The 26,641-nt window shown below is 49.5% G+C and overlaps 1 protein-coding gene across 8 annotated transcripts in view; it reads left to right on the plus strand.

Annotated features, from left to right (window-relative positions):
• Nucleotides 1-26,641, plus strand: part of NF1 (neurofibromin 1) — a 2,143,703-nt gene that overhangs the window by 1,684,386 nt on the left and 432,676 nt on the right. For all 8 annotated transcript variants that reach the window (XM_078679713.1, XM_078679719.1, XM_078679717.1 and 5 more), the window contains 3 exons: nucleotides 900-961; nucleotides 1,107-1,221; nucleotides 11,023-11,124. In XM_078679713.1, coding sequence (XP_078535839.1) covers nucleotides 900-961; nucleotides 1,107-1,221; nucleotides 11,023-11,124 — 279 coding nt within the window. The remainder of the gene's footprint in view (nucleotides 1-899; nucleotides 962-1,106; nucleotides 1,222-11,022; nucleotides 11,125-26,641) is intronic.

Below are 26,641 nucleotides of genomic sequence, written 5' to 3' on the forward strand. Positions count from 1 at the left end.
TACACATGTAGTAGTAGCTGCTATTGTATAGAACAGGGTAGTTCACTGAGAATTTATTCCCACGCATGTCTAGAATATCCATCTTCCCTCCACTTTAGCTGTCATGGCACCAACCATTTTCGACTCAATCTGAGGGGCTTTTTTACGTGTGTAAGTTGCACTGAGTGTGTGAACAGGGATAATGATACCGAGGCTGCTCCTTAATGGAGCTATTGGAATTGGCAACCTTAGTTCCCAGTTCTTGAGTAAGGATAGTTGCATGGATCTGGTGAGTAGTATATACACGTCAAAAGGCATTGGGCAAATGTAGGGGTTAGAAAGGGTAAATTACAAGATATTTGCAGGTATTATAGTAAGAAACTGATTAGACTAGAGAAAAGTGAAGATCTTTTTCTGCAATAAATCTGCTTTCTTAATCTAATTAATGGCATTGTTCTGTCAGTTGGGGTTTGTCTGGTATCAGCAGAAAGTGTATCGAATAAAAATTCCATTCTGTAAGTCTGCCTTTTAATAGTCCTGTTTAATTTCTTCATTGGCGGGTAAAATTATGAAGGTCGAGCTGTCTAGCACCATCTGTTGAGCGCACCAATTGACTTGAGACTGGTTTGTTGTGTGTGTGTGTGTATATATATATATATATATATATATATATATATATATATGTATGTATGTATAAAACTTTCATATTTAAAAGGTAAAAAGTTCACATTCAAATTTTGTTTAAAAAGAAATTGCTGTTTGCAGTTCAAAACTGAAATATTTAAGATATGTTGTCTTTCTGTGACTAACCAGCTCCTATGTATTGGTTTCGGAAAACTACTAGATGCTTTAGTGCTAAAATTCAAGAGCACTCCACAATGGAACAGGTTTGGTCATTCCCATTTTCCTAACTCTTTCAGGCTTGTATGCGAGACATCCCAACATGCAAGTGGCTGGACCAGTGGACAGAGCTAGCACAAAAGTATGTTTCAACCCAAAACTAAATTGCTCATTTTTTTAAATGAAATGTAAGCTTATTTTAAACACATAGGCTATATAACTGTTGGCCTTGCTGACAGTGGTAGAAAAGTGTCTGTTCTAAACATGCATACAATTTCCTTCCACAGATTTGCATTCCAGTATAATCCATCACTCCAGCCAAGAGCCCTTGTTGTCTTTGGTTGTATCAGTAAACGGGTATCACATGGACAGATAAAACAAATCATCAGAATTCTTAGTAAGGTACAGTGTGCTTTCTATTGTTTTCTCTTTTGTAAAGGTTTTTCGAGTGCTATTAAATGCAGAGTATACAGTCTGACTTATGACATAGTGTTGCATGGAATCTTTACCAGACTGGTATGCTTTCGAATTTTCTCCACTGTTTGGAGAGAATTCTGGGACAATTATTCAATATTTTTTTATAACTGATAGGTACTTCTAGCTGCAGATTCCTTACCTTAGAAGTACCTCAAAGCGTTAGACTGGATCCAGATATTTTTTAGCAGTACCCCTGCTCACAGGTAGATGGCGTTGTTTGGCTCCATGTCAGCGTCACCCGATGCCACCCCAGCGTGCTTGCATCAGTTCTTTTCTTTAGGTGCTGATCTGAAAGAGACACGTTAGTGATAGACAGGCATCAGACTGGATCCGGAAAGTTTTGCTTAGCAGTACCCCTGTGCGTCACTAGGTGGCGTCCTGCGGCTCCGCGTCCGTCACCGTCATCGTAAGCGCCGAGATGACTTCACTGAGAATACTAAGGCGCCACCAATGCGCGCTGCTGTCAGTTCTTTCTTTTTCCGCGCCAGCAAGCGCAGATCCGGATTGAGCACGTACCGTAGTCACTTTTTGACTACTCTTTTGAGACTTTTGTCTCCCCCCTTTTCTTCTGGTGCACGTAGGGATACCCGGCTTTAAATCTTGTGGGACATGCCGCCGCAATATGTTGGTGGCAGACCCCCACGATGTGTGCCTCTACTGCCTGAAAACCAATCATGACTCCCGGGACTGTCGAGCCATGACCTGACAGCCTTGCGGGAGCGGGGTTGGAAATTGCTGGAAGTTCGGCATTCGTCACACCGCCACTCTGGGTCCAGGGGCCATTCCCGCGACCGCTTGCGGGACTGGAGCCTTTGCTCCTGGGGCTCCAAGTATTCGCCTTCGGATTCCGGTAAGCGACGCCATAAAAAGAAATCGAAGAAGCGTGTTCGCTCTCCGACATCCCCCTGTCGCTCCTTGGAGGTGGACGAGGGGCACAGGGGTTCTGCTCCTGCGGCTCCTCTGGTGCCTGGGAGTCCCACGACCTACCTGCCACAAAAGAGAACACGCAATGTCGTCAATTCTGCGCGCTGGAATTTCCAAGGCGGCACTCGCTTAGCGATGCTTTTCGTCGCGAGTGGAGCAGCGGTCTGTTGTACGCCTTTCCGCCTATACCACATCTGCCCAGGGTGCTAGAGAAGATCAGGCGCGACCGGGCCCAAGTCATCCTTGTGGCTCCGGATTGGGCACGAAGATACTGGTATCCCGAGCAACTCAACATGGCGATCTATCCCCCGATCCGATTGCCTCTTCGGGAGGATCTTCTGTCGCAGCACAGGGGACGGTTCTCCACCCGGACCTGTTTAGCCTTTACCTCTATGCGTGGAGATTGAGCGGCGACAGTTGACACCTTTCGATCTTCCTCACGAAGTCTGTGATGTCATTCTGGTAGCCAGACGTCCCTCTACAAAAACGGTGTATGCCTGTAGATGGAACAGTTTTGTGGCGTGTTGCACAGCTAAGTCTGTGGATCTTCTTTCTGCCCCTCTTTCAGAAGTTCTTCTGTTCCTTCTTTCCTTGGCCCGGCAGGGCTCTGCTCTGGGCACTATCAAGGGTTATCTTTCTGCCATCTCCGCCTTTCTGCGGCTTCCTGATCAGCCTTCTCTTTTTAAGTCCACGGTTGTGAACCGTTTTCTAAAAGGCATTATACACACACGTTACCTCTGGAGCCGTTTATCATGCCTCAGTGGGACTTAAACCTTGTATTGACGTTTCTGATGTGCACTCCCTTCGAGCCCCTTCATAACTATCCTTTTACGTCTTCTCACTCTTAAGACGGCTTTCCTGGTAGCTATCACCTCTGCTAAAATAGTGAGTGAGCTCCAGGCTCTTTCTTCTAAACCACCTTTCCTTTCTATTCATCCGGACCCGTCCTTCTTTCTTGCCAAAGTTTGTCACACCCTTCCACATCGGGAAGACCATCCCTTTGCCCACCTTCTTTCCGCTTCTGCATCCTTCCAGAGAGGAAGAGAGGCTCCACCGTCTGGACCCAAAACGTGTGCTATTCTTCAACCTGAACCGCACTCAACAGTTCCGGGTGGATGACCAGCTCTTTGTTGGCTACGTGGGCGCCAAAATAGGTCGAGCCGTGCACAAACTGACCATTTCTCGGTGGGTCGTTCTCTGCATCAAGGCCTGTTATTCGTTGGCTAAGAAGCAGCCTCCTGTGGGGTTGCTTGCCCATTCCACCAGGGCAACGGCAGCCACTACTGCCTTAGGAAGCGGTGTTCCCTTGCAGGACATTTGTCAGGCAGCTACGTGGGACTCGCTGCACACGTTTACCAAGCACTACTGCCTTGACAGTCAGGTCCGGAGGGACGGCTTCTTTGGCCGTTCTGTGCTCCGTGACTTTTTGGTGTAATCTTGTTCGCAGACCCACCACCGGGGTTGGTATTGCTGGGGTATCTATTCTAAGGTAAGGAATCTATCACTAACGTGTCGCTTTCAGATGCACAAGTTACTACTTGTGTAACGATATATCTGTAAGAGACATTAGTTTGTGATAGATTCCTTACTGCCCCACCCATCCTCCCCGTTCTGCGAACTGATTGCTCGGTTTAAGATCTTCCCTTTTTGAACCCTAGTTTTATGCACCAATGGTCAGTATCTTGCATTGCTCTGCGTTCCTGGCGCGGAAAGTCGTGTACATAACTGATGTCAGCGCGCATGGGTTGCGCCTAAGTAATCTCCGTGACGTCATCTCGGCGCTCACGATGCCAGTGACGGACACGGAGCTACAGGACGCCACCTACTGACGCGCAAGGGTACTGCTAAGCAAAACTTTCCGGATCCAGTCTGACGCCTGGGGATATTTTAAGGTAAGGAATCTATCAATAACTAATGTCTCTTACAGATATATCGTTACACAAGTAGTAACTTGTGCATCAGCACAGATTGGAAGAGCTACCACCAGTCACTTTTTGGCTGACTTTGTTTTGATGGTTTGTCGAAGATTTTTAGGAGAATCTTTTCCCCTGGTGTGCAATGGATGTCACCCAAGATATCAACGGGTTTTAAACCCTATGGTGCCTGTCATAGGCAGATGTCTGTGACGGATGCACACTCGGTTTGTTTGCTGTGCTTGGAGCGGGACCACGACTCCAAAGACTTCAGTGCCATGTTCCCTTAAGCTCTTCGCTGCCCAACATCAGAAAACCTCACGATGCTCATGATCACAGTCGCATGAAAGGTTCTGACATTTGTTGTCTCAGTCAAAGTCATCAGGTAAGTCCCACAAGCATTCAAAGGCAACTATGCACCAGGCGCAGTCCTCGTCCGAGGCATGGAAACATCTGCACCACTAGAGTCCTCGCTCCTGTGCCTGCTCTGCCCCTTCGAGTTTCCCGTGGCGACCCCCACCCAACTTAAGGAGTTCTTTGAGGCCATGCACCTCACATTTGGGTGGCCCAACCCCTCTGAAGTCCATCTGGCCCAACAGGTTCAGGAGGGACCCCTACTGGATTCCCGACAGGGCAATCTGGCCCCATGGATTAGATGTTGGATCTGGAGCAGTTCCATTCGCCAGACCAAGACCTTCCACAAAGCCTGTTCCGGTGCAGTTGACCCCGGCAGCACTTACGCTATCATCATTCTTGATTTGCATACAAAGCCAGCCCTACATCGACTCAGTCGTCAGCTGGTACCGTGCCCTTCATACCAGAGCTAGTACCTTTTTGAAGAAGAGAGAGGGAGATGATTGGAAGGGATCTGAGGACCCTTATGTTTCCCATCCTCCCCTAGATTAACCAGAGGATAACTGGTACGAGGAACTAACAGATACCAGTGGGTTCGATTCCTCGCTGGACACTGACTTGGTCTCTCCTCCTATCGTGGTTTGGGAGGAAGGAGCCTCATTTGCAATGGTGGTGCAAACGGGGGCTGCGTTCCTCTATCGGTTACCCTCAGTGGCAGTTAAGACAAACATCTTGACTAAAGTGCTTTAGTTACTGGGCATGTACAGCCAGCAAGATGCAGCAGACCATGAAACCCAACAAACGTAGTCATTATCGTCATCAAAATACGTTTATTTTGTGGTCAAGCTGCTTACAAACATCATAAAATACAAATTGATTTTCAAAACTGTAAATTTCCGATTTAAAAGAAAAATAATAAATACAGAAAAATGGATTGCAAAAATAATGAATACATATTAATCGTTAATAATCCTCTTAACTTTTACAATATTGTATTTCAGACCTCAAGGATTAATATTAACTTGAAGGAAAAGCTTCAGACCTAGTACACTAACTAAAAAAAAAAAAAAACTGTCAAGCAAATTAGTATTTATAATGAGACACCCTGTCGCTTTCTTTGAATCCAAACAGCATATAAAAACAGCTAAGTGCAAAAACTATGACAGGGCTATTGGTCAGGAAAATTCTAGAGGTAACTTAGTTAAGCCTCGCATCCAGGTTTAATCTAAGCAATCTAATCCTTGCCCCCTTTCTATTTTCTACAATACACATAGAAATAATAAATAGTCGACATCCTCAACCATGTCCTTACAAATCTTGCAAAGGGCAGATTCAACCTCAATTGGCAGTGAAACCGATCTCGGGGTAGTCGCTTTATACCTCTTAATGACTGTTAAAACTCTATTCAATAGAGTAATTCACTTTTCAACATTTGTGACTTCCAGGAGAGTGATTTATCTAGTTAACATCCAAGTAGTCAGCTATCAACACATTTCAGAGATACACATTTCAGAGATAACCCCTACATTCAAAATGCCTCAGTTAAATAACCTATGGTTCTTGGAAGTATCAACTTCCAGACCTCAACTCAGAGGCCGCAAAATTCAGAAAATCTATGAAGACTATTCTGCAGACCCACTGGAGTATGCAGGAGGGACTGTCAGACAGAAATAGAAGTAAGGCTCAGACTGATGTACCTGTAAAGAGCCAGGTCTTCGGAGCCTTGCGGAAGAGAGAGTGAGACACTTGTCCAGAAAAATCAGCAGGGAGGGAATTCCAGAGCCTAGCAACGGCGATGAAGAACGCTCTGCCTCCCCATCTGGCTCTCTTAAACCTGGGGACTGCCAGCAGATTTTTACTGGTTGATCTAAGCTGTTTAGTGGGAACATAGCACCAAAAAAAACCTTTAATACCATCTGAGCCTAGGTCATAGAAGGCCTTGTGATTAAGACAAAGAGCCTGGAACAGAATTCTTCGGTTTGAAGGGAGCCAATGCAGCTTGCTTAGAGAAACCGAGACTGAGTGGTATTTAGGGAGATCCATCACCAGCCTGGCTGCTGCATTCTGCACCAACTGCAAATGATGAAACAAGGCCCTTGTTAATGCCCAAATAGAGAGCAATATAGTAGTGCAATCTGGACAGCACTAAGGCAATAACTGCCTGCTTTCGGGAGGCGAAAGAAAGGGAATGGGAGATTTTCCTGAGAATCCTAATAATCCCAAAGCAGGTGGACACCGTTCTATTGATCTGAGGGCTCAGAGAGAGAGAATTGTCCACTATGACTCCTGGATTTTTTCCAAGGGATACAGGGCAAGGACAGGAACCAAGCGTATCTGGCCACCAATCATTGAGCCAGACATTCTGTTGGTTTCCAAAGATCAGGACCTCTGTTTTGTCCCCGTGGAGTTCAAGATAATTCTCAACCATCCAAGAGGAGACTGCCTGCATACAGCTTTTGTAATTAGTGGCAGATTCCCTAATCCTGAGGGACTCCAAATAACAGATGGTTAGGAGCCGAGTGAAATTGACCCATTTTCACTATTTGTGCCCGATCACTAAGGAAGGAGTTCAGTAGCTTGAGGGCCGTACCCCAACCCCTCTCTCCCTGAGCCGTTTCACCAGTCTCATGGGAGATAGAGTATCAAAGGCTGCAGTAAGATCAAGAAGAATCAACAGCGTGGTGTGCCCTGCGTCAACTTGAACACGAATAGTATTGATTACTGAGGTTAGTGCTGTCTCAGTGCTGTGATCACTTCTAAAACCATGCTGCGAGCCATCAACCAGGTGGTGCTCCCCTAAATGGGAGCTGAGGTGAGAGTTCAGATGTTTCTCCAGATCTTTTGCTGGAACTTGTAACAGGGAAATGGGGTGATAGTTCCTTAGGTCAGCCCGATCCAGAGAGGTTTCTTTTTTAAAGAGGTTTAACCACCGGAGTCTTCCAAGGGATGGGGTACTGCCCCACTGAGATAGCTACATTGAGTATTGAAGTAAGGTGCTGAACAATAGCCTCCCTTCCTATTTTCAAGATCTTCAAAGGGCACGACTCCATCGGGGAGCCAGTTGTATACCCCCTACAGGAGGTCCGTAAGCTCTGGAGACGGAGGGGAGAGGTGAGTAACTTAGGTACCTCCGCCGGGGTTATGGACTTGTTAAGATGGAGTTCTGGAGGGACTGATAGGGGGATCCCTGCATTAAGTTTCCAACCAGGAATATATATCCATAAGTTTTGGATAATCTGCCATTCTGTCACAGAGCTCCTGGGAGAAATCCGTCAAGTTGGGGACTGAGGAGGAGGAGAGCGAATTAACATTAAAAAGCTCTGAGGTGGGGCGTGGCCAACTACATGGCAGAGTGAGTCGCACGGCGCTGCAGCTCCGATGAGCCGTATTGATCCGTCGCTCTTTCACCCATCCAGCCGCCCGAAAAGTCTCCCGGAGGTGTGGAGGGAAGGTAGCAGACCTCGGCGGCTGCCTTGGAGGTCGCCCGGAGGCCGGGGAGAAGCGGAGAAATACCAAGAAAAGTTTCGGCGCTCAGGGCCGGACCCGGATCCAAGATGGCGGTGCCCGCAGCAAAGTGAGAACGGAGCCGGAGATTGTGCCCGGTGATCGCCCAGGGATGCAAGGGTGCGAGCACTACAGTATCCGGGGGCTTAAAAACAGCAGGTGAGCCCCGGGGAGCCTGGCTGGGCCATCGGACAGGGAGCGTGATCCGCGGGAGGACACTGGGGGCCTGAGACCCACGCCCTGCACGGCGGTCCCCGGACGAGAGCGTGCGTAGGACCGGGGACCCCACTTACAGCGTCGGAGAAGCTGAGTGACCTCCTATCCCCATTTCAGCCGCCCGGGACTGTAGCGACGCACCGGGGGGCAGACGGAGACCAGGTGTGCTGCGCGGCGAGACTGCCGCCTCCCCCCTCCCTCCCCCCCCCGCCTAACACCCGCGATCTGGGAGAGGAGGTACTGAGGACGGACAGTGAGCTACAGCAGCAAAAGGTTGCGCGAGGCGGCGCTCGGCCTCAACGGCACCCCGGGGACATTTGAGAGGCAATTGTGGGACCAACTGCGGGTGGGGGGGTTCCTAACAGCCCCCCTCCCTGTCTCGCACCGACTAGTGGGCATGGCGTAACTGGAACGTGGAAAGAAAGGCCCTGATCAGGCGATCGAGCTGCGACTGGCACTGGCCCAGGGGGAAGCTCGAGGTGGTTCCTTTGGAGGCCGAGTGGGGAGAGCGCCTGCTACCACTGGATCTGGGACGGGGGAACCAGCCTGACCACGCGGCCCGACCACCATACGCCGTTGTACACGACCCTCGGACTGGACATACCGCGCATCGAGACCCAGGAGGCGTAGGAGGTCCCGCCGACCCCTTGGGAGAGCGCTGGGATGTGGAGGGTCTGAGACCTGCGCCGGACCCACAAGACTGTTGAGAACTGACCCACGACCGCCGGACAGTGCCGGTGGAGGAGGGGCGAGGTGGAGGGTAGAAGAGGACACCGGAACACGACCAGGCACACAGATATCCCCCCGCCTCCTCCCTGGTTAAGGGACCGGTACAACATGGGGAAGAAGGAGGCAGCTCCCAAGGCTTCAAAACAAGGCCCTATCGACAGATTCGCAGTGGCACCCCAGCAGAGCGTCATGGAGGGAGCGAGCTCAGACACGGCGCTCCGATAAGGTCTAGGGCAAATGGAGAAAGTATCACGGGCTGGATGGGGGACTATGATTGAGATGGGAGAACCTAGGAGGGGCACGGACGCTATCTTGTATGCATCGAAAGTGTAAGAGGTGGGTCACACCGGAATCTTGTACAGCCCTTCATGGGAACGTAGGATGAGAGATTCAAGACAGCACTGTTGATGTATTGCTGGGGGGGTGGCGTGTGGAGTGGGAGGAACTGTGGTCTGAACATGATATGATGTTAATGTTGACTAATGATAAAATGCAAATAAAAATGTATATTTTTTTTAAAAAAAGCTCTGAGATATCTAAGGGATTCTGTGACCTTTGAGTAAAATGCTACTTTTAATCAGTACGGAGGCCAGTTTTGCCGCACTCCATGCTTAATAGGTATGCAGTGTGTGAGCTTGCCCCCCATTTCGCGTGGGCTAAGTTATCCTTGTGATGTCTGATGTAAATTCCTAACAGGGTAGACACCCATGGACTTTAAGGTAAACCACAAATGTTGCCTGGGGACTAAGTCAAATGCAGTTCCTAGGTCCACAAAGGCCAATACAAGTGATCCTTGCTAAGCCTTAGATACTTCCACAAAATTAGTTGGAAGTAAAATATCTGATTGATCGTATTAAACTTGGAGTGGAAACCAGCCTCGAGTGGGGCAAGGATCTGGGATACTGTCATCCAGGTTTGCAATTTGTGTAAGATCTGGTGCTAAAATACTTTTGAAAATGTTAAAGCTAATAGCCTGATAGTTTTCAATAAGATCAGTAATGACTGGGCCCAAGTTGTTCTTTTGGCCCCTGATTGGATTTGGTACCCCTAACTCCAATACTTTAGTATCTGTCCTCCAATCGGTTTGCACCTTCGGGTGGTTCTTGCACCCAAACTAGTGCACTTTTTGATCCATTTCGGTTGCTAATGGATTTTCGTCTACCCCATAACTGTTAAATGCAATACTACCGCAAATGGGACATGTGCTGATTGAGATAAAGTCATTTACAAGGCAGCCGTCAGAAATCTACTATATTGCTGGATTGTGCAAGACATGTGAACTTTAACAGTCCCACAACCCCAACCGAGTTACCTACTTTTTAGGATCCTAGCACACAAGTAGACACCAGTTGAGGTTATTAATGTGAGGAGACTATATAGATGGGAGTTTTTACCACAACTGGGTGTCTGAGGCTGTTCATATTTTTTCTTAGGGTCTCTTTATTTTCTTCCTTTGTATATGTCTTGTTAAACTTAATCTTTGTCAATGTACTACAATAGATGAGCATTTATTTACAATACACATTGTTGCATAAAACACGTTTTGGGGATAATATTAGCACATTATCCCCAACAGAAAAAGACATTTCTCAAAACATTGCCACACTTGTCTGCAGGTCAGGCACACAGTAGTGAATACTTAATGGTTGACACTCAAATGCTGTAAATACTTTTAAAGACCATTAAATCATTGTATAGATCATGTAATATAAAAAATACATAATGAGCGAACTGTAATATGGTCCTCTATTGCACTCTTGTGGTTCAGGTGGCTTGTAAATGTCACCAGAACCCCTGAATAGCAAAATAGGCCCGTGCTACACAGTTTCCCATAATGTACTCTCTTGCTCAGTGTGTGTATGTAAACACATCTGAATATACAGATACGCGCATGCAGAGTCTCAGGAAATGGTTGACTTTCAAATCTTCTATCCTCTCTTGCCTTTTCACTTTGTAACAGATTCAGTACATTGCTGTAATAGTTGCCTCATTTAGAACATTTGTTGTTGCCGTTTTTATAACGGTTTTATCATGTGTGGGGCTATATAATGGCTTAACTTTGCAAAATATTTATTTCCTAATTTAGGGACTAGAAAGCTGCCTGAAGGGACCTGACAATTATAACAGTCAAGTCTTAATAGAAGCCACAGTGATTGCATTAACTAAACTTCAGCCCCTGCTCAATAAGGTATGTTAAGATTTTCAAGGACTGCCGAAGACGAGTAATGTTAAGCGCACTCTGTTTTTTCATAATGTCATTGTGTTCTTTGAACTGTTATTACTTTGTATTTGGCCTTTTGATTCATTTTAGAGTGTTACGTTCATATCTTTCCAAAGTCAATACCTAGGCCCTCCTTGAAAGTTTGTTGCACTTTAAAACTGAGGACCTAGATATATCTTTTATTCCTTCTTGTATCACAACAGCAAAATCTCGCAGCTACAAACATTGTCCTAGGAATGGTAAATCACCTGTAAGACTCGGGAATACCCAATACATTTACATTGGTTTGCCCCCCAAATCTGGGGACCAATCTACTGGCAATTTCTGCCTGCTCTGAGCTGGCTGAAGAATTTAGCAATAGGTCTGGAGTTGATCGGGGAGCCAGGGTTGGGTAAGCCCAGTGGGACATTTTCTCTTGCCTCTGGAGTTCCTGAAGGAGTTTGGTGGCCACCAGGCTGTGCTCCTGCCTACAATCCCTGCAGCGGTGTCACTGGGTGCAGATGTGCACCCGGTGAGTGTGGGCCGTTGTCTCCAAACCAGGCATTATTGGTTTGGAGACAGTGGACTTCCTGTTATGGCCAAGTGTAGTATCCACTTCAGGGTCAGCTTTCATTACTGCAGCTAGTAAACAATCCTATTAACACGTTTACTGTTTTCATGTATTTTGGACCAAAGACACAACTGTACTCGAAATGATACTCTCCTATCCTTAGTGTGTGTGACTATAAATTGTCTTTCATTTTATTCTTTCGTCAGTGTTTATGGCCTACATTTGTTTTGGTCCACAGTTCAGCAGGAGGAATTAGTTAAATAAAAATATCCCCCTTTTTTCCACATGCAGCTACTCTGTCTTCATTTGCTCACTTGTTAGGTTGAGCCTTTCTTAAGGTGTATTTTTACAGTTTCGCTCCTGTGCCCTTTTTTTCCTAAATAGGAGAATGGCATGGTCTCTTCTTTATCCTCTTCCTGTTAAAGTACTTAATTGCTAATGTCATCGGTTATGATAATTTTTGAATAAAGACTTTTAAAATGAAATTTATTGTGTTAGGCTCTCTACAGTACACAGCAATTTCATCGTCAATCCATATTTCTGTTTTGGGTTAATCGCTGTTTAACCATTTCACTTGAATGTTCTTCAGCTCTTACTAACGCTCAGATCTCCCGAGGCTTCGCCGGGAGCAACAACGCTACCTGGTGTGGCGCAACGCTGTGTTTTTAATAGGAAAGACTTTCCTAACAATTTTACCTCCTTCTGCTCTGGGGCTGCGCTCTGGACTTCGCGCACCCCCTGCCGCCATTTCATCTCCTTGCCTCCAGCTGCCAGAGCGCCCCACGCTGATCGTTCTCCCCCCTCTGACGGGCAGGTCACTGGGGCGGGGACGGGCGTGGCCACCATCTTGGGCTGCTCTGTGGTTGGTGGGGCAGTTCCTCTGTCCCTCCCCCCCAGCCACGCCCCCATCACTTCCGGTGGTTTATTTTATGGCTCCCGAGCGCAGCGGGCGCGCCGAAGTTAAGCCCGTCTGCGCCTGTCCCCGACGGGCCGGGACCAGGGGCCACAGCCCCTGCCCTTTCACTAGTATATTCCCCCGTGCAACTTCTTTCCTGCTCTGCTGATGTGCCCCTTCCCCATTCCCTCACGCAGCATCTCACTTCCCTAGGTATCTACGTCCCCTATCTTGATTGTGCCACTTCCCCGTGTGCTACTCCTTTCTTGCCCTCCCAGGATCCTATGCTCTCTACCACCATACCTTCCCCCTCCCATATTGCCTCTGCCTACCTCCTTAACACCCGTTCAGCAGGCAAACATCAACTGCAATTATTCAACCTTCTTACCTCCGATTCCCCTGACTTCCTGTTCTTAACAGAAACTTGGTTCTCAGAGGCCTCACTCCCTGATATCCTGGCCATCCTCCCCGATTCCTACTATGCCCTCCGGGCTGACCGCCCTGACGGCAGGATCGGAGGGGGTGTAGCCATGATTGTTCGGGCCAGTTTCCAATTCCAGCTTCTCCCTCAATCTTCTATAGCTGGAGTGGATTTTTTGGTCGCCCGCTCCACTAACCTTCCCGCCCCTCTGACAGTTGTCCTGGTGTACCGCCCACCCTTGAGCATGCCTTTGTTTGTGGCCTCCCTGCAGGAGCTCCGTGCTACCTTAGTAGTTAACAACTCCTCGGTTCTCCTGCTGGGAGACTTCAACTATTGGCCTGGCGATCCTAGGGAGGATCTGGCGTCCAGGGATTTCACGGCCACCCTCTCGTGTCGTAACCTTCTGTCCCATGTTTCCGCTCCCACCCACAATCTTGGTCATACTTTGGACCAAGTCTGGTCATCTCAGGACATTGTTTCTCCCCCTAGCATCCTCCCTTGCACCTGGTCTGACCACTCTCTTATTTTCTTTACTATTAATCTTGGTTCCCCTCACAAACCTTCTCGCCCCAAGAACATCTTTGCACGCAGCTGGAACCGTGTGGACATCCCTTCTCTCTCCCTTTCCTTGGCTTCATCCCTTCCTGACCTCAACCGCCTTTCTCTCGATCTTCAGGCCGACGCAGTTAGCAACTGGCTATCTTCTGGGTGTGATTTAGTTGCCCCTCTTAAAATAGTCAGGTCTGTTCGCCCACATGAGGCCCATAAGTGGTTCAATTCTGAACTCAAGGCCCTCAAATTGAAACTCAGACGCTCTGAGCGTCTCTGGCGCCGCAGCTATTGCCCCGATCTTAAGGTTAAATATAAACATCTCCTTAATGATTATAAGAAAGCTATTCTTGCGTCCAAGACCAAGTATTTCTCTGAGCAGGTAGCCTTATCTGCTAATAAATCTAAAGAGATCTTTTCCTTGGTCACTAATTTGGCCACTTCTGACCGTGTCTGTCCCAAGCTCATCCCCTCCCAGGCCCTCTGTTCTTCTTTAAACAACTTCTTTATCGAGAAGATCGCTAAAATTAAATCCAATATCCCCTTCACTCCCTCCCCTACCCTTCATTCTGTCCTTCTCGCGCTTAACTCTTCCTTCGCTTCCTTCCCGCCTATCTCCTTGGACTCTTTTCTAGCCTTACTCATCAAAGTCAAGTCAGGCTCCCCTGCCGATTGCAGGCGCTATACAAACTCAGATTGCGCCCCTGCCCGTGTGCTGAGAACTCTTTTCACCTCTTGCCCTACCACTCCTCTTTCTTTTCTTAATGCTTCCCTTTCAACTGGCTTGGTCCCCTCTTCTTTTAAATCTGCGATTGTTTTTCCCATCCTCAAAAAACCTGGTCTTGATTCTTCCCTCCCTTCTAATTTCAGACCCATTTCTCTTCTTCCTTATCTTGCCAAAATTCTCGAAAGCTGTGTCACTTCCTGTCTTTCTTCTTACATTGAGCAGAACCATCTCCTCGCTTCCCACCAAGCTGGCTTCCGCTCGGGCCATTCGACCGAGTCAGTGGTGCTCGCAGTCCTTGATGAGCTGAAAGCCAAGGCCGACACCAACTCCCCTCAAGCTTTGGTTCTTCTGGATCTGTCCGCTGCGTTTGACACGGTCGATCATTCCATCCTCCTTGACCGTGTCAGCGCAGCGGGCATTCGGGGCCCTGCTCTTTCCTGGATTACGTCCTTTCTTCTAGGACACTCACAAGCTGTTCACCTTTCCGGTTTCTCAGCCTTTCCCCTCCCGGTGTCATGTGGGGTTCCCCAAGGTTCCTCTCTCTCCCCTCTTCTTTTCAACCTTTACATCCGCCCCCTTATTGTTTCTCTCCTCGATCTGGGGGTCTCTGTGTACAACTACGCAGATGACCTCCAGCTCGTCTTTGATCTTTCTTCCCCCCATTCTCTATCTTTCTTTCGCTCCACTTTGGTTTTTATTTCCGGGTGGATGAGCGCCAATCATCTCAAGCTCAACCCAGATAAGACTGAGCTTGTCGTGACTGGTGGCTCATCCAGCCCTTGGTCCTCCGCTTTTTGGCCCCCTATTTTTGGTCCCCCTCCGATCCCTGTTCCAAGATTTGAATTAAAAAAAAAAAAAAAACGCTGGGCATTAGGGTCAGTTGTGACCTTTTCAATGCACGGCCAGGTCAGTTCTGTAGTGTCTTCCTGCTTTCTCTCCCTCCGTCTGATTCGTAAGATCTCCCGCTTTTTTTCCCTTGATTCCCTCAAAATTATTATTTCGGCCCTCATTACCTCCCGCCTTGATTATGGAAACAGCTTGTTCGTGGGTATTCCTGCCTACGAAACCCGTCGTCTTCAAGCAATCCAAAATCAGGCTGCCCGACTTATTTTTCATTTTCCCAAAACTCATCATATCACTCCTGTCCTCAAATCTCTTCACTGGCTCCCCGTTTTACAGAGATCCCTGTTTAAACTAGGATGCCTAGTCTTTCGGGCTGTTGATCGCTCTGCTCCTGCGTTCATCAATTCCTTGGTCTCCACTCATACCCCTGCCCGTACCCTCCGTTCGTCTACTTCTGCCCTCCTCACTATTCCCCGCTTTCGCAAATCCCGCACTGGTGGAACCAGATTCTCTGTCCTCGCCCCCCGGTTTTGGAATTCTCTCCCTCTTTCCATGCGCTCTATCCCTATTTTCTCACACTTCCGTAAAGCGCTCAAAACATTCTTGTTTGCCCAGGCCTACCCCTGTTAAATTCCTCGGCCCTGTCTGTTCTGTTCAGTAGAGCTCTCAGCGCCAGGAAGCCGTTTGGCCACCGTGCGCTCTATAAATACTTTATTTCTTTCTTTCTTTCTTCTTTCTTTCAACCTGCCATGGTATGTCCATAAGAGTGGTACTTGCTCTATTGAGTCTCTAGTTCCAGAATAATGTGGAATTTGGCACAGCTTCGAACTGTAATCATTTATTTATTTACCTGTCTAATATATATATGCCCCTTGTATTCCCTGCACACTTCATCCTGTCCATCGTTAACCAATGTATCCTCATCGGAATTTCCAACTTGCTTGTTGATCTAAAAAAGTTGAGTATGAGGCACACCTCTTTATCTTGTTTTGCTGTTCATATGAATTGTATGTATTTATTAAATATTGTGTTCTTCAGTTAGTTCAGTATTCTCCTTTTCCAGGAGTTGGAAAATATGTGGAGCCCTGCCCTGCCTCTCAGATTATTTTGATGCTTTTAATGCATCATTAAATCGTAAGGGTCCCTTTGGAGAAATATGCTTTGGATGCAGGTGCTCCTTGCTATGTATAGTTTGCGATTTGAGCTCAATTAAATGGTAATTCAATTTATCAAAGGCTACTCATGCGCTGTGTTTTTATTGTGATGGATTCTTCTAATTGCAGATTTTTCACCTTATAATTATTCCCAGGTGTCAGACTGGATTCAACAGCTCCCATGTGCTGCTAGGTGGCGCCATGCTGCTCAATGATAGTTTAGCACTATAAATGAAGGAGCCGAGCCACCTGTAATCACCATCCTTGCCTGCTTCCTTTCAGCACCTTCTTTCACAGATCGGGAGCTCCACTCCCAGCTTTGGTGGTTTTTCTGACAGCTTCTAAACGATTTCACCACTGTGCTAGGGAGCAATGATGTCTCAAAAAATTACAGGTTTCAAACCCTGTCACAGCTGCAGTAAGCAGATTTCGGTCACAGGCCTGGACAAGGTGTGTCTTTGGTTTATGGGTGTTGGCCACAACTCTAAATCATGCCGAAAGTGCATGCTCATGCACCTGAATGTCATCCAAGACCCGGAGGCAAAGATTTATGTTACTGAGTACAAGAAGTGTATGGGCAGTCCTGGTCCCAGTCTTGAGGCGGCTCCTGTGACTGCTCAACTTCGCACTCGAAGTACTCTGGTAAGTGCGAGTCCTACCGCAAGGTTAAGAAAGTGAGGCAGGACTTAATCCCATCTCTCTACTTTGACCCCCACAGAGAAAGTGCAAGGGCATCATGATATTAGATGCACCCCTTTGACAAGACTACGGGCAAGTGGTATAGCCTCATGCTGGGCAGAGTGCTGTCTTAGTCCTGTACTGAGTGGTTGTTTGCTTCTGGTACTGGCCGGAGCATCATGGCATTTCCCTGACAGTTAGCCACCTAGCAGGATCCTTGAATGTCATGATGGCGAGCTCAGCCAATGGCGTCTGGCGGCTAATCCCCTGGCAGATCGTGAAGGGCTCCTGGGTAGATTGTGAATGGTGCCTGCACATTAATGGTGGAAGCAGTGGGGAGAGTCCTGGATAGATCTTTTAACCACCTCTAAACCCACAGTTTCAAATGTTTTGCTCATTGAATTTATTGTTAGAACAGTTGGAGATGAATTGTGGCTGAAATGGTCCTCCTATACACCTTCCTACCCAGAGTTCTAAAAAAGAGCAAGAATGACCACGCCCAACTTTTCCTAGTGACTCCAGATTGGGCCCGAATAGTATGGTGACAGAACTTCTTGCCAGGAGAATCTGCCCATGAACTGGGCTCCCACTCTGGGAAGATCCCATGTCTCAGCAGCCGGGTAGCGTCCTTCATCTATTGCCTACCCAATATAAATGTCCTTTTGTGGAGATTGAATGGTGCTAGTTAACTGCTCCTGATCTTCCTCCTGAGGTGGTGGATGTCATCCTTATTGTCACACATCTTTCCGTAAAGTCCTTTTATGCCAGGTACTGGGTCAAATTTGTGATCTGGTGTGGAGTTCACAAGACCGATACCTGAGAAACAAAACTGTCTAATGTCCTGTTTGTTTTTTCATTGGTACTTGCTGCCTGCACAATCAAAGGCTATTTGAATGCACTTACGGTTAATTTGCTTTTACCAGCCTAACTGCCCTTGTTTAGCTCACCTGCTGTGATGCAGTTTTTTGAAGGTTTGACCACACATGTTCCCTCCCTAACTATTTGTGAGGCTTAGTTGGACCTTAACTTTGTTTTAATGCTTCTCCTGTGTTTACCATTTGAGCCGGTGCACAGCTACTCTTTGTGTCTTCTGAATCTCAAAACTGTCTTTCTCATTTCAATCTCTTGCAGCTCATTGAGTGAGTGAGCTCCAGGCTCTATCTGTACAACCACCCTACACCCCTTTATTCCGGTCAAGCTGGTATTGAGGATATTTTTTCTGAAAGTCATAACTTTTCACATTGTTCAAATCATCATCCTCCTTTGAAACTACAACTCATCCCTCAAAAGAGGAGGAGAGGCTCCATCGTTTGAATCCCAAAAGAGCTAGAAGCTTTTTCAATGATAGTAACCAAGGATCCTTAGGTGAATGATCAGCTTTTTGTGTGGATTTTTGGGTTGAAGCAAGAGAAGTCTGTGCAGAAGGAGACTTTATCAAATTGAAGCGTCCATTGTAAAAAAATCTTCTATACACTGGCTAAAAAGCAGCCAGAACGACTGAGAGCTCACTCCAGAATGGGAAAGGCTGCTAAAACTATGTTATACCAAAGGAGATGATGGACGGAGCATTTGAGCAAATCAAACACTCACCCCCAGTCAACTGATCTGGGTTTAATCCATCACCATTCTTTAGCTCACTCCACCACCACAGTTCAGACATGGCCATATGCAAATCAGTCTAACCCTGTGCCTCATGGGAACAGTCCATCCTGAACTGCCAAGCCATGTCTTCCCTGGACCGGAAACAAGCATCCTGGGACCGGTTTCGGATTCATAATCCTCATCAGCCAGGCTGTATTGAATCCAGTAGTAGAGTGAGCAAGGGACCCACGTCTTGGCACACCCTGCCAACTTAGTGCGAACAAAGCGATAACAAAGGGGCTGATGGACTATGTTGGCACACGGCGTGCCTGTTCTTCAAGTTTGCCAGGTTGCAACACCGTTGATGGTGCCCATGTTCACAACACACTACTGCTTTCATAGCCAGGTCTGATGGAAGGGCATTTCGCCCATTCGTTCCTTTAGGACGTTTGTAATCTGAGTCCAGTCCACCTTGAAAAACCACTACTTTGGTATCTATTCTAAGTCAAGGGATCTGCAGCTAGAAATATCCATCAGAAGAACATATTACTTACCCCTAGGTAACTCTATTTGGACACGGTCTAGCCGTCTCCCTGTTTTCGGAAGTGGCCTCTTTTTAACATCTATAAAGGTCCCAAGTTAGGAATCTGCACACTGGAACGAACAAGTGGTTCAGGCACCAAGCCTATGGGCCTATAGGGATCAGAAAGGTTCAAGCAAGAAAGTGACGTCAGCTTGTAGAGGTGGTGTGAAGCCACCCAACATGCTGGAGCAGTGCAGAGAAGGTTTCCGGATCCAATCAGGCACATCAGAGAGTATTCTGAGATGAGAAATCTGTGGTTAGAAACCATACCCATCCAAAAGCGCATTACCATGTTCCTTAACCCCTTCCATGCTCATGACGGAACGGTTCCGTCATGAGCGTCGGTTGGCCCGTGCTCATGACGGAACCGTTCCGTCATGGTTCCATAAGCCCAATGGAACGTTCAGCGCAGGAATCTGCGCCGCGCTGAAGCGGTTAAGACAATAATTAGTAAGGTTCTGGTGCTTCTTTTAGATGGTTAATCATATTAGTTGAATGGGACATATCTACTGGTATCCTTGTTCATTCCGTTTTGAGCAGTTTGGGCGCATTCATATTTTGTTTTTAAAACTCTTAGCTCATGTCGAGAGCTGCAACCTAGCTTTCTCTGTAATGTATGTAAACATTGAGAAGTTTGCACACCTTTGACATATCTCAGGGCGGCAATGGCCATGCTGTACTTCACAGCCTGTGTATGAGCGAGTAATCTTCATATAGCCCACAAATGCATTGTGAACTATTTTGTTTTGTTTTGAAAGATGCACAATGTAGAGAGCAAGAGGGTGCAATACCTAACACTAGTTCTTACGTTATTATCTGTGGATCTCCCCCACCCTTGTCCATATTCTTCTTTCATGAAACGCCAGATACATTGTGTGACCAATGGTTTGTTAAAAAAAAAAGTGCTACCCCTTTGTTTACTGCATGAGCAATCTGATAGAGACATCTAGCCGAAGATTCCTTAACTTAGAATATCCCCAGGTGTCAGAATGGATCCGGAAAACTTTCCGCAGCAGCACCTCTGCTTGCCGGGGGCGGCAACGCACGGCTCCGCCCTGACGTCGTCCACGGACGTGACGTCAGCAGATCCATATAAGCCCCTCCTGGCATGCTGATGTCAGTTTTCTTCTTTTCCACGTCCCAACGCGGTTCCAGGAAAATCAGCAGTTACTTGGCCTGTGTTTTGGCCTTTCTCGACACCTTCGCATCACAGAACAGTGTGCAAAGCCTTCGGGCTTTAAGGCATGTGAGACCTGTGCACGCCAGATGTCTGTTACGGACCCGCATGCCATCTGTATGTGGTGCCTGGGAGTGCACCACGACTCTAAACAGTTGGCCGCCTGTCGACAAATGAAACCTAAGTCCTTGAGGGAGCGTCGTATGAAATTGCCTGCCGCACAGCTGTCCGCTCATGTACCTTTGCACCGCTGTTCTCCCTCTCAGGATGGGGACCGTTCCCAAGGTTGTTCCCGTGGACGTCATTCAGAGGCCAACGTAAGTCACGGAGGTCTTCCTCCCATACTCGTGACGCTGGCACCCGTTGCTATCGCCTGGCACGTTTTCCGTCAGTCGTCTCCTCCGTACCCTCCCTTTCTGGGAGTTGGAGTGACGCGGGCCCAAATGGTGGCTTTTTCAAAATTACTCCACTCTTACTTTGGGTCACCTCCTCTCCCTGGTGCGCTTTCGGGTCCCACAGAGGTGGAAGGCACTCATGTCAGCTCCTCACCGGCGGATTCGTCCTCGACGCCGGATGTGTGCATAGACTCCGGTTCCGGAGTTGATACGACGCCTACGGGACACGGCCCAGAGGGCCCTCCCATTCAGCCGTCCAGCCCAGCCCTCCAGGCACCACATAGCCCTACGTGGCTTCCTGCGCTGACGTTGGAGGCGGCGCCGGGCTTGACGCCCTGGAGACGTCTTTCCTCCCCGCATATTGTGGTGTGATCACCGTCGGAAGGTGCCCGGGCCAAGTCCACTTTGAAGTTCGTCGATATCGAGACGACTACGACTCGGCGTCGGTCGACACCGGTGCCGAAGTCTACGCCTCCTCTTTTGCATGAGGTTAACATACCTCTCGACTCCTCGGACGTCGATGTGACTCCCACACGGTGTCTGCCGGCGCTTTAGCCTCCTCTTTTGCAAGAGGTTGACGTTCCTCTGGACTACCCGGGTCCGAGGTCATTTGGTGCCCCATGGTGCAGGTACCTAGTGTGGAGTGGCCTTCGGATCAGCCTCAGGCTCCTTCACGTTTGCTGTCAAGTGGACGGGTTAGTCTCCAACCGTCTCCTACCGACGGTTTATTATAGCTTTCCCGGATGGCAACTGAGGCTAGTGCTGCCTACGCAGGGCTTTTCACAGGGCGACAGCTATTCTTCGGTTTCAGCCCCCTGTGGTTTCCCTGCCTTCTGATTCTTTACTGGATTTTCTCCACAGCCTATTGAGGTTGAGCCTTTGCTGCCCCTTAGGGGATCTTTGTTTAACATCATGCTTGGCACATGGGCGTGGCCCTCCTCTGGTGACCCTATTGATCGGGCCATTGCTCGTCGACACCGTTCTGCCACGGATTATCCACTCTGTCTGTCCCTTCACCCTAGAGCTCAGGGTCTAGTTGTTCAGGCGGCTTTTGACTTGCAGCCTTCCTCCGCTTTGCTGTTACCTCCCACCAGGGAGTTTAGGTGGTTGGACACGTGGTTGCAAGCTTTTTGCCTCTGCCAGTGCGGGCATCCGTGCATTAACAACGTCTTCCGTGTTCGCACGCGCTTCCTCTGCCCTTTGGGACATAGTCGAGGTCCTCCTTCCTTCTATTCCAGAAGGACTGCGGGCAGAATTTCATTGCCTTATTCTTGATGGCAGGGGAATGGCGCAATTTTACCTCCGATCTTTCCTTGATGCAACGGACTCTGTGGGAAGGGCTCTTGTTCGGTCTGTGGCTTTGCGCCGCCATGCATGGCAGCGTGACAGTCGTTTCCCAGACAATGTTTGGGATGCTCTTAGAGATGTGCCATTCAATGGCTTGGACCTTTTTGACAGCCACGCAGATTCAGTGGTCTTCTGCCTCATGTCAGGGCTACCGTAACTCTTGAGGCACGACTTTCTGCCTTGTAGTATTCTTTTCTTCTGCATAGGCGATGTTGCCTTTTTGGGTTGCTTTTAAAAAATGTCCCGGGTTCTTGCATAGTACTGAATAGTGTAAGCGGTTGTTCCGCTATCTCAGTATTCGTTCAGTACAGCCGAACGGCTGGTTCTGTCTTCCTTTCAGTCCTCTGAATGTGTGCTTTGCCCAAGAGGATTCCCCTCGCAGGATTTGAGACTTAACCTATGTGGGGTATTTGCTGACTATTGGGTAACTGCCTTAGCCTTGGTATGCTCCTATTGAGTCTTTCTCACAGACATCCTCCTGAGGGTCAGGCTGTCCTATTTTCTGCTGCGATCCTAATATCTGATAGAGACTACCAGCCGCAGATTCTTTAACGTAGAATTATCCCCATGCGTGAGACTGGTTCTGGAAAATGTTCTTTGCCACAGAATCTCTGCGCGCCGGGGGCAGTACCACCTGACTCCACCCTGATGTCGTCTGTGGGCGTGACATCAGCGAGGTCACATAAGCCCCACCCCGGCACGCTGACATCAGTTTTTCTCTTTTCTGCGTGCAATGCGGATCCGGATAGTGTCCTGGCCTGTTTTCAGGCCTTCTCGGTCACGATTTGTGTTTTTGGAACAGTGTGTGAATGCCTTCGGTTTCCAAGACGTGTACCTCCTGTGCACGTCAGATGTCCGCAACGGACCCTCACCCGATTTGCATGTGGTGTCTGGGCGAGCACCATGACTCGACGGACTGCGATGCCTGTCAGCACCTCAAACCGAAGTTACGGCGGGACCGCCAAATGAAATTGCTGTTGGCCCACTTGTCCAGGTCAGTGTCGTCTCAGCGTCCGTCCCCCACCTCGGAAGCCAGGAGCCGCCGGTTACGGCTGCGACATCGCCATTCGCCTAGACTTCAAGGGCGCCGCTCGCCGACTGGTAGGTCCTGCAACTTGTCTCCGAGGCCCTCTACTCCTTCGGCCGAGGGCGCGGGTCCCTCCCAGGACGCTATTCCTCGCCTGTTGCCACCCTATCCGCCTTCTCCGGGCTTGGGGCGACTAGGGCCCAAATGACCGCCTACGCTACGGCTCTGCAGGCTTCTCTGGCCCCTCATCCTCCTGAGACGTCCACGGAGCCCTTGCCTGGCGCTGGGCCTTCCGCGGAGTCGCCGGCGGCTTCGGCCATGACGCCGAAGGTTTCGGCTTCAGGTTGTAGAAGGGTGATGTCGTCAAGGGGTAGTCCTTCGGGGCTCCACTCTTCGACACATGGCAACCCTGCCACGCCCAAAATACCTACAGGGCTCCCTGTGGCATCGCAGGAGGTCGCCGGGACTCAAGGTTCATCCCCGAGTTCCCCTCGGCCCTTTGAGCAGGTGGCGTCCTCTCCAGAGGCCAAGTCGGCACCGTAGGCTTTTCTCCCCGGCCCCGGAGGTGCCACGGATGGAGGCCGGGACCTGGGGTGCTTTCCCGAGTCCCTCTCGGTCCTCTACGCGGGCGGCTGTCCCATGTGAGGGTGAGCCAGCACCCTTTCGGCGCCGCTCCTTAGCCGAACCGGCTCCGATCACTTGTGGGGGGCCCGTGGTGGTGGTCGAGGTTGTTTCGGCGCCGTCATTGCCCACTCTGGCGCTGCTCGAACCAAGCCAGCGCCTGTGGCGATTCCACAGCGCCGTGCCGGCGTCCGATCCTTGAGTCGTCTCCTGAGGAGATTTCCTCCTCTTCGGAGGTTTGCCAGCTGCTGGTTTCTTCCTCTCGGGAGACAGGGCGCCGCATTGTTGCTTTATCACCGGCATCTTCCAGAGAGGGCTCTTCGCCACCCCTGCGGCCTAAGTCCTCGGACCCTCTTTTCCACAGTTTGCAGTTGGGTTCTCCACCGGCTTCCCCGCCCTCCCCGGGCGCCCGCCGGGTTCCCCACTCTTCGGTGGATCTCCTCCATTCCGGGGCTGGCCGCTTCTCCCTATAGCTGGGCTTGGGGACAGACAGCTCAGCTTGCAGCGTCGCCCACTGAGGAATTGCTTTCTCCCCCACGGCACCCTATGGAGGCCAGTGTTGCCTTTGTTCGGGCTATTTCCACGGCCGCTGGCATTTTGCGGTTGGGTGAACCTGTCACCCTATTCCCTACAGATAATCTCCTGGAAGTTCTCCACCAGGGCTCTGGTGGACAGGAGCTGTTCCTTCCTTTTGTTCAACACTCATGAGGACAGCGCCATTCAGCGTCTCCTTGCGGGACTCCCTCCGCCTCCCCCTCTGTAGGCTGGCTTGTTGGTCCTCCGGGGCTTGATGGGAGTCGTTATCCCACCTGCTCCTTGAATCTGGTGTTTTTGAGTGGGCGGTTTATATATTCTGTGTGGTGTGACGTGCCTTTGGGGTCCGTTGGTTGGCCCCTCTCTACTGTTGGCATCTGGTACAGCCCTTTTAACGAGGGTGTATTTTTTGGCTGATTGCTAAGCTGATTTTTTCCCTGAGAGTGGTTCCCATGTGTTCGAGGCATGTGGGCTGCTAAATTCATATCTTGTGCATAGATCGCCGCCTAGTGTTTGGTCCGGATGATTGCACATTGTTGTCCTGGAAGAGTCTTCGGAGTATCACGAGATAGGTGGCTCCTCCCCTGGACTACAGTGAGCATGGGCATCGACTCCATCCCCAGATTGTTTTTTTCCGCCATTGGGTTCGGATGTGATTTCGGCGTCTCCTGTCGGAATCGATAAAAAAAACAGTTCTCTGAAGGCCAAAAGGCTTTCTAACCTCGTCGGTATTGTTGGCGTACGGTTCTCGTGTATACTCCAACTCTTCGAGTCGGTTTTCTGGGGAGTCGTGTGACTCTTCGGTCATCGAGGCCCTTTGACGCAGCAAGACCCAGACGAAACTACAATGGAACGAAGTCCGTTCAAAAAGTGTCCCGTGTGCGGTTCGAAGTACCCACACATCGACGTGCATCCTGTATGCAACAAGTGCCTGTCGCCGGACCACAACGAGGCCGACTGTATGGCCTGTTCGAAGTTCAGGTCAAAGAAGACGCTCAAGATTCGGCGCGTGGCGCGCCTTGAGGCCCAGCGATCGGCACCGGCACCAGTGGACATCTTCAACGACCCCGAAGCAGACGAGCAAGAGCTTCAGCTTCAGATATCGCCTCCATCGGCAGAGGTCGAGCCCGACTACGGAGAGGCCGTGGAGGGCCTGGACCTAGACGAATACGTCGAGGAGGTAGGGGACGACGAGTAAGTTTATGGGGCCGCGGAAGATAGCTCGGAGGAAGAGCTATGCCCCGTCCGCACCATAACTAAGGCTCAGGTCACGGGATCGCCACTCGGCCTTACCCACGACCCTCCACCTAAGTCCTCGGCCCGCCTTCTGGCCCGGCTACAGACATTTCAGCGGAGCCTCCGTTACAGAAAACGAAACCGAAACCATCGGCTTCGACTTCTTCTAAGATGGCCGACGCGCCATCGAAACCGAAGACGGCAGACACGGCTTCAAAACCGTCGTCTTCGGAGGCTTCCGAGCCTAAAAAGGCAGTCGACAATGAAAAGGCACCCAAAGGGGCCAAGGAGGCCGGCTCCAAGAAAGTCGTCGAGCAAGGTGGTGGAGTCGACATCGAAAAAGACTGTCGAGAAACCTTCACCCAAACCTGCCGTGCCTACCTCTGAAACCACGACGCAAAGGGGAAGAACTGCCGATCCGAAGCCGGCGGCGTCGACGCCTAAGGCCAAGACAGGGGAACGGACCCTTGCTGTCGAGGGTGCGTCCGTGCCCCAACAGAAGTCGGCAACGCTCGGATCCTCACCTGGTGGTGGATCGAAGGCCTCGGTCGGATCGACGAAGCCGTCCGCTTCTTTTACTAAGCAGGTCGTGGACTCCCTGAAGAGGATACGGGACAAGGCGTCGGAACCGAAAAAGTCCTCGGTACCAACGGTGGCTGTCCCGCTGAAGAAGACTTCGAAGCCAATCCTCTATACTCTGCCACCAAAGGTAGCGCCGAAGGCTTTCGCACCTCGTACGGTGCCCGATGACTCGGAGGGGCTGCGGCAGACTCAGCGTGCTGGAAGCTCTGCTCAACCACTTTCGCAGGATGACAATGCGGAGCATTTTATCGACGCCGACACGGGCAAATTACTGCTCTACAAAAGGAAAATTACATCCCAGCCAGTGGACTCCTATGTAATTCCTCTAAAAAAGAAAAGGCCTGCACCAGATACTCCAGAGCTTGTGGAACCCATTCCTCAACAGCCTAGGAGGAGTCCGACGCCTTCACCACCTACTCAGATGGGGATGGGAATGAACAGGATGATGAGTATACCTTCCCGGCCAATAATGACCCTGATGAACAGCAGGACTCCTGGATAGACACTGGTGACCAGGGTGACCAACAGGTGGTTAGTGACCCACAGCTTTATGGACTAAAAACTTCTCCTACTGAAGACTCGGC

This window comes from Lissotriton helveticus, chromosome 3_1 (genome assembly GCF_964261635.1).
Source record: "Lissotriton helveticus chromosome 3_1, aLisHel1.1, whole genome shotgun sequence".
NCBI classification, from domain to species: Eukaryota; Metazoa; Chordata; class Amphibia; order Caudata; family Salamandridae; genus Lissotriton; species Lissotriton helveticus.